This window comes from Loxodonta africana, chromosome 9 (genome assembly GCF_030014295.1).
Source record: "Loxodonta africana isolate mLoxAfr1 chromosome 9, mLoxAfr1.hap2, whole genome shotgun sequence".
Lineage (NCBI taxonomy): Eukaryota > Metazoa > Chordata > Mammalia > Proboscidea > Elephantidae > Loxodonta > Loxodonta africana.
Genome location: NC_087350.1, coordinates 75,537,765 through 75,558,572, shown reverse-complemented (window position 1 = coordinate 75,558,572; position 20,808 = coordinate 75,537,765). Strand labels below are relative to the sequence as shown.

At 40.6% G+C, this 20,808-nt stretch overlaps 1 protein-coding gene across 1 annotated transcript in view; it reads left to right on the top strand.

Moving 5' to 3' along the window:
• PLPPR1 (phospholipid phosphatase related 1) overlaps positions 1–20,808 on the top strand; it is a 43,306-nt gene that overhangs the window by 15,171 nt on the left and 7,327 nt on the right. The window contains exon 3 of the mRNA XM_010587795.2: positions 19,967–20,217. Coding sequence (XP_010586097.2) covers positions 19,967–20,217 — 251 coding nt within the window. The remainder of the gene's footprint in view (positions 1–19,966; positions 20,218–20,808) is intronic.

Here is a 20,808-nt window from a genome sequence, read left to right as displayed (position 1 = left end):
AAATTTTTCTGGCAAAGATTTCCCATCTGGTAGTTTTCTTATGCACGGAATTTGACAAAGTGTGGGAAACCTAATCTTTCAGGTACTTGAAAAGAATGCCTTTCAGAATTTGAAACAGTTAACTAGCATCAGTGTTCATGATAAGGGATATTGAAGTCTTCTTCTAAGACTTTTAAAAAAACTCCTGGGGTGATATGGATGAGAATTATAAATATGGGAATTAATATGTGTAGGGGTAAAGGTAAGAATAGAGAACTTGAATATAGAGCTTTCAGTACAGTTTCTACACAGTAAGTACTCAATAAATGATAACTACTACAGTTTTTTTTTTTTTAACTACAGTGTTCTCATGAGGATCCTGCAAAGACTAACTGACCTGATCTTCATGAAAACCCCCAAAAAACTCCCAGACCAAAAAAACCGAACCCAGTGCCATCAAGTTGATTCCGACTCATAGTGACCCTATAGGACAGAGTAGAACTGCCCCATAGAGTTTCCAAGGAGCACCTGGCAGATTCAAACTGCCGACCCTCTGGTTAGTAGCCATAGCACTTAACCACTACACCACCAGGGTTTCAACAACAACAACAACAAAAACTCAACCAGGGTTTCAACAACAAAAACAGATTGTGAAAATAGCAGGTATTAAGACAAGCCATGATATCATTTAGAATATATAGAACTAACAACCGGGAAAGTGAGGACCAGAACACAGCTTGCTCTTAAATCTCTTGGTAATCCTTAATCTTTTTTCGTGTGTGTGCAAAAGGGTTGAATTGCCTGAAATTGTGGGCAAGTGACCACATCAAAACCAAATATGCAACAACTTCTCTTATTTGAGTGAGAATAAGGGAAGTGGTAGACGGCCTAGTAAAATTTAGTTTAAAAAAATCAACCCTTAAAATAGTCTTGGGCATTTACCTATGGTATTTGCAGAATAGCCTGTGGAAGTCTGCAGTTGGCTCATTAGGTAATCAACACGAGCCTAGTGTCTAGTCCACTCATTCCAAACAATGATGCCTTTCAGCGATGTCCAAAGTTTGGTAACCAGAGTGGCTAGATGATAAATCATGAAAGAAAAAGAGAATAAGGAAAAAGACTATTTATCATATAGGATACTGAGCTAGACAGTTCATACGCATTATTTCATTTAATCCTCCTAATACCCTGTAAAATAGGTTAGAGTCCTAATTTTACAGATGAAGAATCTGATATATAGTGGTGTGTGTGTGTCTGTGTGTGTATTTTATGAGCATACACACACACACATACATAATTTGATTTTATGACCAACATCGGATCTGCATCCTGCACAGACAGTTAAAGCAAGTTTTCAAAGCAGGAGGTTATTCAATTACAATTAAATGGAAATATGAAGAGTTGCTGATTTTATCCCTGGCAAAAATCTGGGGACTAGGGATATTGAAGGCATGTTCTAGAGATCTCCTCCTGTGACTTATAAAAACCCCTGGGTGATAAGAATAACAATTATAATACAATACAATACCCATTACCAGGTATTGTGCCAAGCATTTTTTATCCTTTAATCCTTACAACAATCCTGCTAAAAAATAAACAAAAAAACCAAACCCATTGTCTATTCTAACTCATAATGACCCTATAGGACAGAGTAGAAATGCTCCATAGGGATTCCAAGGAGCAGCTGGTGGATTCAAACTGCTGACCTTTTGGTTAGAAGCCAAGCTCTTAACCACTGTACCACCAGGGGTCCTTGATAATTATAGATAACAAGTTAGCATGTTTAATATCCCTCCAATATCTCATGGCAAAGACTAGCCACACCCACCCCACTGGGGCAGTGTCCAAAGAATGGAAATTTTAACTGGCATCTCTCATTTATGTAGGCCTGCCTGTATGCATTAGCAGAGCAAGTCTATGTTCATTGTGTGGTCTGACTTGAGGGATATCCGAAGGTTCCCACTATCTAGGAACGGATGCTCCAGATTGCCTGTCGTAGTGCCTGAAATTCCTGCTTGAGTCACTGCATTGGACCAACACATGGTTTCAGAAAGGCCACCGTTAATACATACATTTGTCACCCTGGGCAGATTCCCACATTCATAATCAGTGACACATGAATCCATTTGGGTTTATCGTAAGCTAACAGAGAGCTGGATCTTGGAAGCAGCCGGGTACATTCAGATTAGATCAGTTAAAGTTCAGCATAAGATGCTGCTTGTAAGGAACCAGGGATAGGGTGGGGAGAGATCAAGGGGCAACATGTAGACCTTGGAGAACTAGAGGAAACAGCAGGGGAAGGGAATTGCTGAATAATGAAGTGCCTACTACATGCTTTCCCTCTTGTTTTATGGCACTAGGATCCACCTGGTTTTTCAAGTCAAAAACCCAAGCGCCACTCCAAACTTGTTCTTCCTTCAGTCCTCACATCCAATGAACTGCTGTTGTTGTTAGTTGCTGTAGTCGACCCAGAGTCACAGAGACTCTATGTCATAGAGTAGAACTGCCCCGTAGTGTTTTCTGGGCTGTAATCTTTAGGAAAGCAGATCACCAGGTCTCTCTCCTGCAGAGCCACTGGGTGGAAACTCTATGGGGCAGTTCTACTCTGTTCTGTAGAGTGCTGTGAATTGAAATCAACTCAGCAGCCAAGGGTTGTTTTTGTTTTTGTTTTAGTCCTGAATAGTTAACCTTTTTTTGAGTTGGAAAAAAAGAAAAAAGATCCAAATATATAAGATCAGACTGTCTATTAGCACCTTAAGTAGACTGTCTTCCTGCAACTAGTTATTATGATCTTTTCAGTTGGTATCACATACTTGCCCCATTATTATTTCTAATAAAATTTTAATTAAATACCAAGAAAGTCTTAATGCCGTTTAGGTCAGGTCCAAAGATTAGGTGGCACTGGACAGAATAGAAAGTGACCTGGTATACAATTAATTTGTGCAGCACTAATTAACTGCCATGAACAAAGTGTGATCTAAATGAGACATGAATATTTTAAATGCAGTTTCAAAGGTCACAGTGTTTTGTTTTCTTTTCTTTTTTATTGTGCTTTAAGTGAAAGTTTACAATTCAAGTTAGTTTCTCATGCAAAGGTTTATACACATTGTTTTGTGACCCTAGTTGCTCTCCCTGTAATGTGACAGCATACTCTTCCTTTCCACCCCGGATTTCCTATGTCCATTCAACGAGCTCCTGTCCCTTTTTGCCTTCTCATCTCTCCTCTAGACAGAATTCGCCCATTTAGTCTCATGTATCTACTTGAGCTAAGAAGCACTCTCTTCATAAATATCAGCAGTTTAAAAGTGTTCTAGTCTCTCCACAACGTCTCTAACATTTATTATTTTGTGTTTTTTGGATTAATGCTAGCCTTGTTGAGGTGAGATGGTATCTCATTGTAGTTTTGATTTACATTTCTCTAATGGCTAATGATTGGAAGCTTTTCCTCATGTATCTGTGCCTGTTCATTTCTTTTGCCCATTTTTCAATTGGGTTCTTTGTCCTTTTGTTGTTGAGGTTTTGCACTATCTTGCAGATTTTAGAGATTAGGTGCTGATCAGATGTGCCGTACCCCAAATTTTTTTCCCAGTCTGTAGGTTGTCTTTTTACTCTTTTGGTGAAGACTTTGGATGAACATAAGTGTTTGATTTTTAGGCACTCCCAGTTATCTAGTTTCTCTTCTGGTGTTTGTGCATTGTTAGTAATGTTTTGTACACTGTTTATGCCATGTACTAGGGCTCCTAGAGCTGTCCCTATTTTTTCTTCCATGATCCTTATTGTTTTGGATTTTATGTTTAGGTCTTTGATCCATTTTCAGTTAGTTTTTGTGCATGGTGTGAGGTATGGGTCTTGTTTCATTTTTTTCACAGATGGGTATCCAGTTATGCCAGCACCGTTTGTTAAAGAGAGACTGTCTTTTCCCCAGTTAATGGACTTTGGGTCTTTGTCAAACATCAGCTGCTCATAGATGGATAAATTTATGCCTGGATTCTCAATTCTGTTCCATTGGTCTATGTATCTATTGCTGTAGCAGTACCAGGCTGTTTTGACTACCAAGGTGGTATAATAGATTCTAAAACCAGGTAGAGCGAGGCCTCCCACTTTGTTCTTCTTCTTCAGTAATTCTTTACTTATCCAGGGCCTCTTCCCATTCCATACAAAGTTGGTGATTTGTTTCTTCATCTCATTAAAAAATGCCATTGGAATTTATATTGGGATTGCACTGTATCTGTAGATCGCTGAGGATAGAATTGACATTTTCACAATGTTGAGTCTTCCTATCCATGAGCAAAGTATGTTTTTCTACTTATGTAGGTCTCTTGGTTTCTTGCAATAATGTCCTGTAGTTTTCTTTATATAGGTCTTTTATGTCTCTGGTTAGATTTATTCCTATGTATTTTACCTTCTTGGGGGCTATTGTAAATGGTATTGATTTGGTGATTTCCTCTTTGACGTTCTCTTTGTTAGTTTAGAGGAATCCAACTGGTATTTGTATGTTTATCTTGTATCCTGAAACTTTGCTGAGATCTTATATTAGTGCCAGTAGTTTTCTTGTGGATTCTTTAGGGTTTTCTGGGTATAAGATCATATCATCTGTAACTAGAGATACTTTTACTTTTTTTACCAATTGGATGCCCTTTATTTCTTTTTCTACCCTAATTGCTCTGGCTAGGACCCAGCACAATGTCGAATAAGAGTGGTAATAAAGGGCATCCCATCCTTGTCTGGTTCCCGTTCTCAAGCGGAATGCTTTCGGACACTCTCCATTTAAGATAATGTTTGCTGTTGACTTTTATAAGTGCCCTTTATTATGCTGAGGAATTTCCCTTCTGTTTCTATTTTGCTGAGAGTTTTTATCATGAATGGGTGTTGAACATTGTCAAATGCCTTTTCTGCATCAGTTGATAAAATCATGTGGTTCTTGTCTTTTATTTTATGTGATGAATTAAAATTTTTTTGTTTTTCTAGTGTAAACCATCCCTGCATACCTGGTATGAATCCCACGTGGTCATGGTGAATTATTTTTTTGTTATGTTATTGAATTCTATTGGCTAGAATTTTGTTGAGGATTTTTGTGTCTTAGTTCATGAGGGATATTAAAAAAAAAAAAAAAAAAAAACAACCAAGCCCATTGCCCTTGAGTTAATTCCGACTCATAGCAACCCTATAGGACAGAGTAGAACTGCCCCATAGAGTTTCCAAGGAGCACCTGGTGGATTTCAGTTGTTGACCTTTGGTTAGCAGCCGAGCTCTTAACCACTGCATCACCAGGGTTTCCTCATGAGGGATATAGGTCGGTAATTTTCTTTTTTTGTTATGTCTTTATCTGGTTTTGGTATCAGGATTATGCTGGCTTCGTAGAGTGAGTTTGAGATATTCCATCCTTTCCTATGCTCTGAAATACCTTTAGTAGTGGCGGTGTTAACTCTTCTCTGAAAGTTTGGTAGAATTCTCCATTGAAACCATCCAGGCCAGGGCTTTTTTTTTATTGGTAGTTTTTTAATTACCTTTTCAATCTCTTCTTTTGTTATAGGTTTATTTAGTTATTCTCCTTCTGTTTTAGTTTAGATAAACCCGTTGCCTTCAAGTCGATTCTGACTCATAGCAACCCTATACGACCGAGTAGAACTGCCCCATAGAGTTTCCAAGGAGCGCCTGGTGGATTTGAACTGCCAACCTTTTGGTTAGCAGCTGTAGCACTTAACCACTACACCACCAGAGTTTAGGTAGGTAGTGTGTTTTCAGAAACTTTTCATTTCTGCTGGGTTTTCAAATTTGTTAGAGTACAATTTTTCATAGTATTGTGTTATGATTCTTTTAATTTCAGTTGGGTCTGTTGTGATATAGCCCATCTCATTTCTTATTCAGGTTATTTGCTTCCTGTCCTGTTTTTCTTTTGTCATTTGGGCCAGTGGTTTATCAATTTTGTTGATCTTTTCAGAAAAACAGCTTTTGGTCTTGTTAACTCCTTCAGTTGTTTTTCTATTTCATTTAATCCTGTTCTAATTTTTATTATTTGCTTTCTTCTGGTGGCTGAGGGTTTCTTTTGTTGCTCTCTTTCTATTTGTTTGAGTTATAGGGTTAATGTTTTGATTTTGGCTGTTTCTTCTTCTTGAATGTGTGCGTTTATTGCTATAAATTGACATCTGAACACTGCGTTAGCTGTGTCCCAAAGGTTCTGATAGGAAGTGTTTTCATTCTAATTGGATTCTATGAATTTCTTTATTCTGTTCTTAATTTCTTCTATAGCCTAGTCATTTTTGAGGAAGGTGTTGTTCAGTTGCTAAAGGTTCGATTTCTTTTCCCTGCTTTTTCTGTTATTGATTTCTACTTTTATGGCTTTATGGTCAGAGAAGATGCTTTGTAATATTTCAGTGTTTTGGATTCTGCTAAGGCTTGCTTTGTGACCTAATATGTGGTCTATACTAGAGACTGTTCCATGTGCATTGGAAAAGAAAGTATACTTGGCCGCTGTTTGGTGGAGTGTTCTGTATATGTCTATGAGGTCAAGTTGGTTGATTGTGGCATTTGGATCTTCCATGTCTTTATTGAGCTTCTTTCTGGATGTTCTGTCCTTCATGGAAAGTGGTGTGTTGAAGTCTACTATTATTGTAGAGCAGTCTATCTTGCTTTTCAATGCTGTTAGAGTTTGTTTTATGTTTTTTGGAGCCCTGTCATTGGGTGGGTAAATATTTATTATGGTTAGATCCTCCTAGTGTATTGGCCCTTTAATCATTAAATAGTGTCCTTATCCTTTGTGGTGAATTTTACTTTAAAGTCTATTTTGTCAGAAATTAATATTGCTACTCTTGCTCTTTTTTTGATTGTTGTTTGCTTGATGTATTTTTTCCCATCCTTTGAGTTTTAGTTTGTTTGTGTCTTTAAATCTAAGGTATGTCTCTTATAGGCAGCAGATAGGCAAATCATGTTTTTTTTAATCCATTCTGCCACTCTCTGTCCTTTTATTGGTGCGTTTAGTTCATTTACATTCAGCATAGTTATTGATAGGTATGAGTTTAGTGCTGTTGTTTGATGTCTTTTTTTTTTTCCCATGTTGTTGAGTTTCTTCATTACACTTAATTTTTTGCGCTGAGACATTTTTCTTTATGTATTTTCTTTTCTTTTTCACTGTTGTTGATTTTGTATTCACTGAGTCTTTGTTTTTCTTGTTTTTTTTTTTTTTTTTGATGTGTAGGATTGTTGGTTTCTTTTGTGGTTACCTCAATATTTAGCCCTATTTTTCTAAGTTTAAACCAATATTTTATTTCTTTGTATTGCCTTGACTTCCTCTCCATATGAAAGATCTATGACTACATTTTTTAGTCCCTCTTTTTGTTTTAATGTTGTCATCTTTTATATATTGATGTCTCTGTTTCCCTTTTTTCAGTGATTTAGCTTTGATTTATTTTTGTTACTTCCCTATCTGGGTTGATTTCTAGTTGATCTTTCCTGTGTTCTAGTCTTGGATTGTTATCTGATGTTATTGATTTTCTTATCAGAGTACTCCCATTAGTATTTTTTGTAATTTTTGTTTGGTTTTTGCAAATTCCCTAAACCTCTGTTTATCTGGAAATGCCCTAATTTCACCATCATATTTGAAAGACAGTTTTGCTGGATATTTATTTCATAGCTGGCAATTTTTTTCCTTCAAGTCTTTATATAAGTCATACCATTGCCTTCTTGCCTGCATCGTTTCTGCTGAGTAGTCAGAGCTTAATCTTATTGACTCTCCTTTGTAGGTGACTTTTTATTTATCCCTAGCTGCTCTTAAAATTCTCTCTTTATCTTTCATTTTGGCAAGTTTGATTATAATGTCCTGGTGACTTTCTTTTGGGATCTGCCTTTTGTGGGGTTCGATGAGCATCTTGGATAGATATCTTCCTATCTTTCACAATGTCAGGGATGTTTTCTGCCAACAAATCTTCAACTATCCTCTTTGTATTTTCTGATATCCCTACCCCCCCGTTCTGGTACTCCAATCACTTGTAAGTTATTTCTCTTGAGAGAGTCCCACACAATTCTTAGGGTTTCATTTCTTTAAATTCTTTAATCTGATTTTTGCTCAAATAAATTTGTGCCAAGTCCTTTATCTTCAACCTCACTAGTTCTGACTTCATTGCCTCAATTCTGCTCCTATGACTTTCTATTGAGTTGTCTAATTCTGAAATTTTATTGTTAATCTTCTGGATTTCTGTTTGATGACTCTCTATAGATTCTTGCAGCCTGTTAAATGTGTCATTGTGCTTGCCTATAGTTTTCTTAAGTTCCTCTATTGCTTTGTCTGGGTGTTCCTTGGCTTGTTCTGCATTTTGCCTGATCTCCTTCCTGATCTCTTGAAGAGTTCTGTATATTAATCTTTTGTATTCTACCTCCTATAATTCTAAAAAATTATCTTCCTCCAGAAGATTTCTTGATTCTTTGTTTTGGAAGCTTGCTGAAGCCATCATGATGTGCCTCTTTATGTGATTTGATATTAACTGTTGTCAATAAGTTATTATATTTATTTATTTTATGTTTGCTTACTGTGTCCTAACTTCTTGTTTTGTTTCATTTTGATATGCCCGAATAGGCTCCTTGAGTGAGCTTGTTTGATTATTGGCACCTTTGAAGCTCTAATGTCCTGTCACCAGGTGGTTAGATCTGTTACTAGATATGTAAGCCCAGGAGTCCATTTACTTTTCTTGTATGGATTCAGCTCAGGTGTCCAGGTAGTCGGTCAGCAAGTGTGTGGTGCAGGCTCTCACCTACAGTCGTAGATGGGCAGGAGTGATTGGAAGAGGCACAGGTATCTGGCTGCAGTAGGGGTTCACACACTGAACAAGGCAGGGGGCTGATGGCTGCCTCTGAGTGTCTGGGAAGAAAACGTGTCCCTGTTCCCTAGAGTGTATAGGTGGGTGGGTTTTGTAGCCAGACTATGGGCACCCAATGCTGTTGGCTGTAAGGACTGGGAGGAACCACTCATTCTTGGACCCCTGTCACAAGTGGCTAGGTGATGTGGGTGGAGCCACCAGTCCTCAGGTCCCTGATATGGGTAGGTGAGAACCCTGCTTAATGGGCAGAGTGGTGTCACATGACACAAAACTTCCACTCCACCATGTAGCTGATACAGTGAAATTAGGCTTCAGGTATATATCCCGTTGTGCTAATGCGGGCCTACCCTGTTGAAATGGGCCCACACAAGTCTATGTAGAGGTGAAAAGCATTCAAAGTCCATGGACCCCTTATGCCTGTGCCTAGGCAAAGGAGCTGTGCCTTCCCTAAAGTTCCTGGCTTAGGGGAGCTGGCAGATTATTTTTTCCTGTTTGTTAATTTGTTCCCTCCCCAAGGCCAGGAGAATGGTTCAAGGCACATGACAGGTCCTACTTCTGGCCCAGGAGAAGCAGCAATTACTGAAGCTGGCACAGACCCAGTGCAGAGCAGGGAGGCAGCAGGTAAATGGGAGAGAGGTTCTTCCCAAACTTGGTGTTTTTATGATCCACACAGTAGGTTAGATGCATGTACTTATCTTTTGCTGATTAAACGCTGCTTTTTTGCTGGTTCTAGAGGCTTGAGTGGACTCTCCACCACTTGGCCTCTCCCAATATGGAAAATGAGTCCCGAAGGCCACTGCTTGCCTCAGTGTGAACACCAGCTGATCCAGCCTACAGGGTGCCAGTTCCTACTGGGTCAGGTCTGGCAACTCCTTGTTGCTTCTGAACCATCTCTCCCTCCTCCTGCCACTCACCCGATTCCTCAGCTTTGCCTTTGATGTTCAGGGCTCCTAGATTATCATATATAATTGATTCACTTGTTTTTTCTGGTCTTTGTTGTAAGAGGGACCACAGGAAGCACCTGATTACTCTGCCATCTTGGCCCTGCCTCCCGGTCACAGTGTTTTGTGGTTGTAAGAATTGATACTCTGAGATAAGCTTAATGTCAGCCTTTTCAAGAACTGGAAAATCCTTCTCAATTTCGAAAGTCATTTAAATATACTTTGTCTGGAAAGAGAATTTATTTTACATAATCAGCTCCTTTCTACTTGCAACCAGTATTTATAATTAAATTACAGGCCAGAGGACTGGTCATACTCACTCAACCTGCAACAAGAAATTTATTGAGCATCTACTATATGCCTGATATTGATTGAAATGCTGAGGACATATTAGTGAACAAAACAGAATGAAAATTTTCCTTATTAAGTTACATTCTAGTAGGAAAAGCCAGACATTAAACAAAATAAATAAGTAAATTATGGTGCTTTTTCTTAAAAAAAAAAAAAAAACCTATCTAGAAAATAAGTGCTGCAGATAAAAAAAGAACATATGTAAAGAATTAGAGAGTTTTGGAGAATAGGTGTGCAGTTTTAAATGAAGGGAAGATGTCATACAATGCAAATACTATCTAGATGTGACAGTGACTTCACAACAGGATGGAGCAATCAGGGCAGGGACGGTCCCTGACACTTCATTACTCACTCCAGGGGGTGTGGTGCCCAGAGAACCAGGCCATCTCCATGTGCTGATTCAGAAAGTCCAGCCTGCCCAGGTAGTCTTAAAATAATTCACAGGGCCCCACGCACCTGACTTGGTTCTAAACTAGGAATCTAGTCTTTAAAAGAAAAATGTTAAGAGCAAGGCCAGGTACGGACCTATAAGTAGACGGAGATGTTTCCAGAACTGAGCAGCAGGAACCAGAGTTGAAGCTCAGATATACAGGTCAGGAGGAGACAGCCAGAATGGATCTTAGGGAAAAAATGGAACCCTAGTGTTTAGACCCCATAAGCAGCCAAGCCACCAGATTTTGAGACTAAGACATTTGGCCATTCCTACCAGGGAATTGATGGGTGAGGTTCAAGGATATACGGGAGGAGGGATGCTGAAGCTGGGAGCTATGGTTGGCCTAAAAGGCATAGGTAGCCAGGGGTCAACCCTTGCTCAGGTCTTGAGGAGTTGTGATGAGGCTGCTTTTGGTTGCTCTGCTCAATGTAGAGACAAATCCGCTCCCCTTTAAATGTCATCCTCTGTGAACCAGAGCATTGCGGACCTAAACAAGACTCCTGGACTAAAACTCTGTAGATCACCCTCGCTATCAAGAGGAAAGTTAGTCATATGTGACTCTAGTCATCCTTTGCAAAGGGCCCTCCCCAGCAGCAGTGTTTAGATGCTGAACTCAAAAGGACTAATTGAGCAGGGATCTGCTTTCCCTAGCACCTTGTGTGTTAATCTTCTGAAACAGAGTTTCTTAACTTAAGCACTGTTCCTATTTGGGACCAGATAATTCTGTTTCTGCAGGAGGGTAAGGACTGTCCTGTACTCTGTAGAATGTTTACAAGATCCCTGGCATCTACCCATCAGATGCCAGTAGCATTTCCCTCCCCACTAGTGTCAATCAAAAATGTCTCCAGAAATTGCAAAATGTCCCCTAGGGGCCAGAACCACTGAATATTTTAAATGCAGTTTCAAAGACTGTTTTTTAAAAAACCATACGAATATTTTTGCTATGCAAGGTATTAAACATATAACATGAACAAATCTGTCTTGGAAGAAGTACAGCTAGAATGCTCCTTAGTAGTTAGGTTGGCCAGACTTTGTCTCATATACTTTGGACATGTTATCAAGAGGACCCAGTCCCTGGAGAAGGACATCGTGCTTGATAAAGTAGAGGGTCAGCGAAAAGAGGAAGACCCTCAACCGACACAGTGGCTGCAGCAGTGGGCTCAAGCATAACAATGATTGTAAGGGTGACACAGGACTGTGTAGTGTTTTGTTCTGCTGTACATAGGGTCACTCTGAGTCAGAAATGGCCCAATAGCACCTAACAACAAACATATAACCAAATTAGGTAACCAAGGCACACAAATGCTATTCAGGCATCTAAAGTGAGTCCAAACAATTGGTAAAGAGCTGTTTCAAAGCTTTCTATAAAGCAATAATAAAGCAGTGTGTGTCTTAGAAACAGAATTTAGATTATTACGTTATGGTTGTTGGAGTTGATTCTGACTCACAGAGACCCCGTGTGTGCTGAGTAGAACTGCTCCATAGGGTATTCAAGGCTGTGATCTTTTGGAAACAGATTGCCAGGCCTATCTTCTAAGGCACATGTGGGTGAGTTTGAGCCGACAACCGTTGGCTAGTAGTCAAGCACTTAACCATCTATGCCACCCAGGGACTACAAATCATTACATTGTAAATGAAAGAGATTAGGAAATGCATCAAGCAGAGGACAGTAGTACCAGACCAGCATCTGTTAGTCACCAGCAGGGTTGGAAGCCACCCATCAGAGTTTGATGCTGGTCTGGTGGTAGGGATGGGTGGGTACAGATTACCAACCTCAGCTTTAGGAACTTATAAACAAGAAATTAGCAAGGGCCAAATTTGAAGACTGTTATTTTGGGAGTCTTCTGTTTTTGGATTCCTTTTTTTCTCTACGTTTTGTTTGTATCTGGGGGCTTCTCTCTAGACTTAGGTGGATCCACATCCTCCATCTATTTTAAAATATCATTGCCTCTGGCAGACTTGTTGGATTTTTGTCTCTATCAATCAGTATTTGGATCCACACTGCCTGGGGGGACCGAGAAGCAGATATTTAGAAGCTAATGTGGACGGACAGTGAGAGAGGCATGAGGCATTTGAGAGATAAAGCCCTGAGGTAATGTCCTGGGAAAGGAGGCATTACGAAGACACTCCTGTTGAGATTAGAATACTCTTAGCACCAAGGAGCTTAAAGCTTCATCCACACCTCTACAGCACCAGGACCTAGAATAATAATTTCTGGGCATTTCTGCAAAATTTCAAGAACAAACGCAAGCTTGCATCTTTCCTAGATTCCCCATTTCATCTTCATTCATAAGTGTGCTTGCACCCTTACTATGTTGCAGCAGGCACCCCCACAAATAATGAAGATATTCTGAATCTAGATTTAAAATATCTTCATTACTTTAATTTTACGTCTATTCCTATGGTTCTCTTCAAGATGATTTTGCCCCCTATAGGACATTTGGCAATGTCTGGAGATATTTTTGGTTGTCACAACTCTGGGGAGAGGGGAAGTCGGAAACTGGTGTTTAGTGGGTAGAAGCCAGGGATGCAGCTGAACAACCTGCAATGCACAGGACAGCTCCCCACAACAAAGAATTCTGTAGTTGATTACACATCATCTTTATTAAGTAATTATCCTTCATCTTCACTTATCATGATAAGTTGTTACACTAATGACAAATACAGGGCATTAAAAAAAAAATACACACACATCAGCTCATCACGTTGGAAAAGGTGTTCTATTGATGCAAAAATGAATAATAGAGTCAAATATTTGCTTTGGAGTATTAGAATTATAGATTTCTTATCTCTTTCCTCCATTTTCAAAATAATTTTGTAATAAATTTATTTAAAATACCGAGGACGTGTACTGTACTCAGTTATGGTAATAATAATAATTAATATTTATATACCCCCCCAAAAAAAACCCGTTGCCATTGAGTCAATTCCAGCTTATAGCAACCCTGTAGGACAGAGTAAAACTGCTGCATAGGTTTTCCAGGGAACGGTTGGTAGATTCGAACTGCCAACCTTTTGCTTAGTAGCCATAGCTTTTAACCACTGTGCCACCAGGACTCCAATATCTATATAGGACCCACAATGTACAAAGTGTTTTTACAGCTATTTTCTGTGATTTGCGTAATAACCCTCTGATGTAAGGGCTATTAAAATCCATTTTATAGATGGAGTAACTGAGCTTCAAATTAACTGATTTAAATGAAAACGATTCTTATGATTAAAACCATACCATCGAGAGATGTAGACTGCTGTCAGCAGTTTGTGTTTGCATAGCACCTAGAGGAGAAGGAGACCACAAGAATTCTTGCTCTCCGAACTCCTGAAATGAACTGTCCATGGAACCAGTGTTTTCAATTTTGCCACAAACTTCTTTTTAAGCATGAATAATAGTTGATGTATGTGGGTTCATTTGCACTGATGGTGTTTGTATCATAATTAAAAAAAAAAAAAAAGCGGATTCATTGCCAAGGTGATAACAGTAGTGCCTCGCTCAGTTATGACGTATCATAGGTATTCCATCATACTCTCCTTGGAAATTACTTTCTACAGAATTGAGGAATTCTTGTTCTACTGTGGCAAACGCAATACATTTCATCGGAGACATGCTTTAAATCCTTGCCCTTTTTTTGTGAATTGGTACCAAGCATATATAGTTAAAGTGCTTTTATCATGACCTAATGCCTAGCTATTTTTTTTAATGCTTAAAGAGAATTATGATTAAGAATATGGACTCTGGAACCAGACTGTTTAGTTTCTAATCTCAACTGCACTATTTACCAGTAGTAAATAGTGACCTGGGTCAGGTTAATTAACCTCTCTGTGCCTCGTTTTCTTCATCTGTGAAGTGTGAAGATAATAATAGTGTCTGCCTTATAGAGCTGCCATGAGTACTAAATGAATTAACACTGTAAAGTGCTTAGAACAGTGCCCAGTACCTACTGAGTACTACGTATTAGCTATTCTCACTATTACCTAGTATCTATGGCAGTCATAGTCAAACATCTCATCAACTCAGTACATCCTTTCAAGGAAATGGTAACTGCAGATAAATCACTTTCTTTATTAGAAAACTTCCAGTTTGAATAAAGCATGTTAAGGAGAGAAAATGCTCAGGTATTCTCGGTATCACACTATGGAGTAATTATTTCATTCTCTCTTTCATTATATAGTTTTGCTACATATAGGCAAAACAACAGTCCTATTTGAACAGCTTTTGATGAGAGGTTGAGAACATAGGTGGAGGAAGGAGTGGGGCAGAGGGTGGCACAAGCTGCAGGACAGAGTAAAAAATGCCCCGAGAGCCGTGGAAGCCTTCCAGGATGGGATCACTCCACCCCCCTTTTCACATATGAAGAGTGCTGTCACTAATTTAACCCAGATAACTTGATTTTGTGCCTTTTTCACTACCCTTTGCTTTTGTAAAATTTCATGGGTTAATTTCTCTGTGTGCAAATGCATAGGATCCAAATACATGTGTCCATATATTAACATGTAAACTGACAATCACTGCAGCTAACAGAGGTATGACTTGCTCTTGGCCGGCTTTTCAGAGCTATGGCTTAAAAGCAGGTTGGTTGCACAATGCTGAGTCCAGTCCCTAGTTTGCAGGCTTTCAACTAGAGCTCCACGGCTCCATTGAACTGGCATTTCTTCCTACCCACTTCTTGATTCTCCAGTGCTGTGGAAAGATGAAATGCACACAGAGCTACAGCACCCAGCATGTGCTGCTCTAGGAGAGGACTAACATGTGAGTCTACTCCTCTCAAGATGCAGTACCTATCCCCCTGCCACTTCCTGCCTAATTGTTGTCCAGGAGTGTGTCTCTAAATACATTTAGAAAGATGAAGGCAGAGAGGAGACAGTTGTCTGACAGATTCAAAGAGCAGAACCCATCCAGTGGAGAGACAGCAGCCCTATCATTTGAGTGTTCTAAATCCTAGATCTCTGAGTCAGCGGCCAGACAAAAGGGGAGAGAGGAACTCTCTCCCTAAGTTTTCTCCTGTAGTCTCTGTCCTCCAAGGATAAGCTTAAGTTTTCCATGAGATAAAATGCCCTGTGTGTGTGTGTGTGCGGAAGTGGGAGAAAGAGAAATCGAGGGAAAGAAATCTACCCCCAACTGTATGTCTTAGAGATAGTGGAAAACCTTCACCGATTCTTCCTTTGAGTTGGCATCAGTCTTAGTTCTCAGTGTTATTATGAGTTTCTGTCTTTTCTCACTATCATCATGTATGTTTTAGTGGACAATTGAGTGATGATCCATCAGAGGCAGGTAGCAAGATGCCATTTTAAACTGGATATTATACATTTATAATTTAATGTGGGACATCTGGCCTTCAGTTCAGGGGCTCCTCCCAAAGTCACAGCCTCTTTGAGGTTAAAAGGAATGTAGTCCTTCCTTTGCTAACCCCACCAGATTCTGCTAATTATTCCTCTACTACCTGGGTGGAAAGCAACAGAATCCTCCCCAGCAGTGGCTGGTTGGTTTCTGATTTTGACCAGTTCTGTGTCTGGGCAGCCTGAAGGTATCCTGGAATGAGCCCTGTTATCATGGACCAGTAGACCTTCAGCCAATTATCTGTGGCTTCAAAGACCCTCATCATGCGCATTTCCTGGTTACATCGCTGCTCCTCTTACTACTTCTTCGGGAGGTAAAAGGGCTGGAGCCATGTACTAATTCTGTAGCAGGGACCAGGTCACAAAGTTTCAGCTCCATGTTCTAAACTACTAGTGATCAAAGATCCTAACTTGTCCAAAGATCTCCTATGGAAGATCAGATGGGGTCCAATTAAAACACTGAGAAAAACATTAGAGACTTTTTAACACCTTCATCTTCTATTACTTCATCCTTTGACTTGCCTGGCAAGTGTCAGTTTTAGATTCTTTTACACCACAAAGAAGAAGCATAGTCAGGTTTCCTTAGACTGTCCATGTCATCATGACAGAGACCATGGACATGGTCAGCAGATTCCAGTCTCTTTCTCCTAACTCCAGGCCTCTTCTAGCCCCCTGGCCCTATCAACATTCCAGTGCCTCTCACCCTTTAGAGATCTAAGAATCCATGTCTGACTGCTCCATACCATGCCAGAATGTGTGAGTCCTGTGAGGTGGCCCTTGGACTCAACCAACTTGACCCTCCCTTGGCCATTGTTCATGCAGGTGCCCTGTTGCTCTGGTGCCATCCATGCTGGATGTGAAACTTCTCTAAAAGGCTCGCAGGGTTCCTGAACTACACCGTGAGAAGCACAGGGTACTCTTCAACTGGGTTTCCAAAAATCATTCTGGAGATTTCTACTACCCAGTCCTGGGGTGTTTTATACCAGCATGAGGCAGGGTGCATGGAAGTGCCTCTTCACACCGTCCACCAGGCCAGGCAGGGCTCTATTTTCTTCTTGTATGGGGAGAAAACTGCTGTGACATTATCATCTACATCCTTCCTTACTTGTGGTTGATTTTAGACACTCAGTGGGCTAGTCTTCCAGGCCATGATAAGAACTCCCTATCCAAGCCATTTTTGGAATTCAGAACAAATGAAGCAACAAGTTTCTCAAGCACATAGCTCTGTGACTCGAAAGACTTTTTGTCTGCTGTAAATTTGAAAATCCATTCAGAAATCTAATCCACTCCCCTGAAGCAAGGAACACCATTTATAGAAAACAAGGAGAGCCATAAGATAAATAGAACCAGCTAGGGGTGACCAGAATGCAACATATGCCTGTTAAAATTTCAAAAATATGATCTCACTTAGAGAAAGAATTTTAGACACCAAACTAATGGCAGAGATTTTTAAAATATCTCCTTCAAATCATGCCTTGCAATACAAAGAAACTATAAATGGTCCTTCTCCCCACTCTGAGGAGAAAAATGGCTGTGCTATTTTTAGCTTCTGAGGCTTGAAGGAGAAATTTCTAAAAATGCACACAAGGGGCTCCAGGTTAAGTAACAGAGGGATGGCTCGGGTTTCCTTACAAAAGCCCCGTAGGAGCTGATGCTGGCTGTGAATCACGGCTGCAGGTTTCACGGCCCTTTGCTGGCGTGGCCTGCACCAGGCAGGTGCAGTCCTCTGGCCCCTGTGGTGCCCTTCTGAAGCTAGATCAAATGCACCAGAATGAAATGTTTTGAAAGCAGATCCTTGTTAAACCATCAGAAGAAGCAGACATAATCCAGAGAAGGCAGAGAGAAGAGGGAGGAAGCAACTTCTAGCAACAATATCCCAGGACAGAGGAGTGGAGAGCTGGCAGTCAGAGACTCGCTGTGACATGGAGCTGGCATTTCAGACACTGATCCAAGGAGCCTAGAAAGCCTCAGTCTCAGAGAGGACAAACCCACCCTAATTGGAAGCACTTCTGACAAATGAAATGCCAGAGGCAAATGCTGTCACATTTACTTTTTCAAATCATAAATTACCCTCGTTTCCTGGAAAAGTTGGTCTGGGCAGAGTTATTGCCCCTAGGAAAAGCCAGAGACCTGGCCTTTGAGAATCTTGAAGATGTAAAGTAATTTCCAACCAATTCAGACTCTCCCAGCACCTGGGGGTGCAGAGTGCCTCAGATGATCAATGCCTGCTCTCTGAGGTCAGAGCCTGTGAGTGTGAGCCTGCTGCAGCTATTAAAAGAACCAGTTATCATTGTGATAAAGCACATGCTGGCAAAGCCACAAAGAAGAAAATTATAGCAATCGATACAGAGCAAAATGAAAACCGGATGAAGGTTTCAGCCAAACTTGTCTTCACTTCTGCTCTAATGGCTTTGCTTTTGGGTGCTGAAATCAGCACAATTTGCAGATTCAGAACATTGGATATGGAGGTCAAAGTTGGGTAGAAATTTAGTTGAAACTATCGCAGACCCTGGACATTTACAAGTATTTCTGCCCCCTCTCACACTTGCTAACCTCTCCCATAATTGGGATGCATTTATAAAATCTCGTTCATCCCTTTAAGTGAATTGCACTTACCTTGGCTCTGCACAGCCTCTCTTGATATGTTTAAGAGGTAACAGTTCACAGATAATCTACAGATGCGCTGTACACACTGTGAGTAAATTCACGGTGAAGCTCCCTGTAAGGAATTATGTTTATCCATGTTCAAGCTTGTTGAAGCTTATGCTATGGAACTCACCAGAGAGCAGGTGATATCCAGAAAGTAGGCCCACCCACACGATCCTCAACCTGATAGCGAAGTCCGTGTAGTACGATGAATGATGGTCCCCCAAAGATGTCCACATACTAATCCTTGGAAACTGTGAATGTTACCTTTCCTGGAAAAGAGGACTTTGCAGATATGATTAAGGATCTTGAGTTGGGAACATTATCCTGGGTTATCCAGGTGGATCAGTGTAATCACCAGGGCTCTTGTAAGAGGGAGTAAGGAGGGTCAGAGTCAGAGAAGGAGATGTGACAATGGAAGCAGAGGTCAGAGTGATGCCACCTGGAAAGGAGGAATATGAGCAGCCTCTAGAAGCTGAAGAAGGCAAGGAATGGATTCTCCCCAGAGCCTCCAGAAGGAATGCAGCCCTGTAAGCATGTTTATTTTAGCTCAGTGAAACCTGTTTGGACTTCTGACCTCTGGAGCTGTAAGAGAATGAACTTGGATTGTTTTAAGCCACTAAGTTTTTGATAATTTGTTACAGCAGTGATAGGAAACTAATACAGTCAGCAACATTTGTTTTTAACACCCTTTTTTTTCTTCTCCTTTCCTGTTTTCAACATCAAATAAAATATCAAATTTAATCAGGGTTTCTGGAATTTTTTTTTCCCCTTTCTTTTAGGGACAGCTCCCTAAAATAAGTCATTCACTCTCAATTGCCCTGATGTTATTAATAACTCCTCCTAAAAGTATTTGCATTTCTAAAAAGGACCAGAGATAACATATTTTCTATGGAAAGGAAGAGAACCGACGCCGAGTAACTACTTAAAGCCAGGCATCATAGTGTGTGTTTTGCACAAATTATCTTATTTCATCTTCCCAACCTCCCTCTGCAGTATCACCCCTCTCCCCCAACACCCTGCATTTTACAACTGAGGGAACCAAGTTCTGGAGAAGATAACAAACTTAAGCTTCAAGTGACTGATCGGAGGGGTATTGCATCTCAGGCCCATATGACTCTCAAACTCAGATTCTTTCCATTAGACCATGATGCTTCTAATTTTCTTACACAAAACAGTGACATGCTAGTAATAGCATTTTGGAAGAAATAGTGATTTGGGAAGCAGGTATCGCTTGCTAGAAAGAATAAGGTGAGGGCACAATTTGACTATAGGTGCTACTCCATCTCTTTTTGATAGGCCTTTGTGGACTCTTCCCTTGTCCTGGTTGCAGATAATTGGGAGGACGGGAAATCATTCTGAGCGAGCAGTTCCTGCCGCCCTTTCTGCTTCCTAAAAGCTGTTCCCTCTCAAGGACAAAACCTATCGGCAGTGTATGAACCCATTCCTAATTATGTTAAATCTTCTTGTAGGGGTGTTTGCATTTGGACTTTTTGCTACTGACATCTTTGTAAATGCCGGGCAAGTGGTCACTGGACACCTAACGCCGTACTTCCTGACAGTGTGCAAACCAAACTACACCAGCACAGACTGCCGAGCACACCACCAGTTCATAAACAATGGGAACATTTGCACGGGAGACCTGGAAGTGATAGAGAAGGCTCGGAGATCCTTTCCCTCCAAACACGCGGCTCTGAGCATTTACTCTGCCTTATATGCCACGGTGAGTGTGCGAGTCCTGCTGTCTCTCCCAAGTTGAGTTTTTGCTGGAAGGTGGGTCTCTCTGCTTCCACCCATTGTTTCATCACTGTGACTGATAGTGATCTCTAAAGTCATGTACAACATGTGTCTCCTATATTATATCATGCTGTTGCCCACCTCCCAACATCCCTGCAACATCCTTTCCTGCCAGAGGATATTAGTTCTAGAAAGAATTTTGATAATCATCTCATCAAATCCCCTCATTTTACAGATACAGAAACTGGAGCCCAGAGGATAGCTAAGGATATACAGTCAGAGCTGGAGCTCAGGCTCCTGGCACCATGTTTGGAATTCTTTGAGAACCTACAACAACACTCTTGGCCAAGGTTTTGGTGGGTTTCGGAATGGCACACATTTCTCACATCTGCCTAAAATTTGCAGGTGTGAACTGAATGAATGCTGCCCCGGCAGCATGCAGACCCTGGAGAAATGCACACCTTTCTTTTTCTCTTCCTGACACTCTCCTCCATTGCTTTGCTGGCAAAGATGAGTGATCCGAGAAGACCCCCAGCACCCAAAGTCTCACTTTTCCCTGCTCCCCAAGTCACCCAGA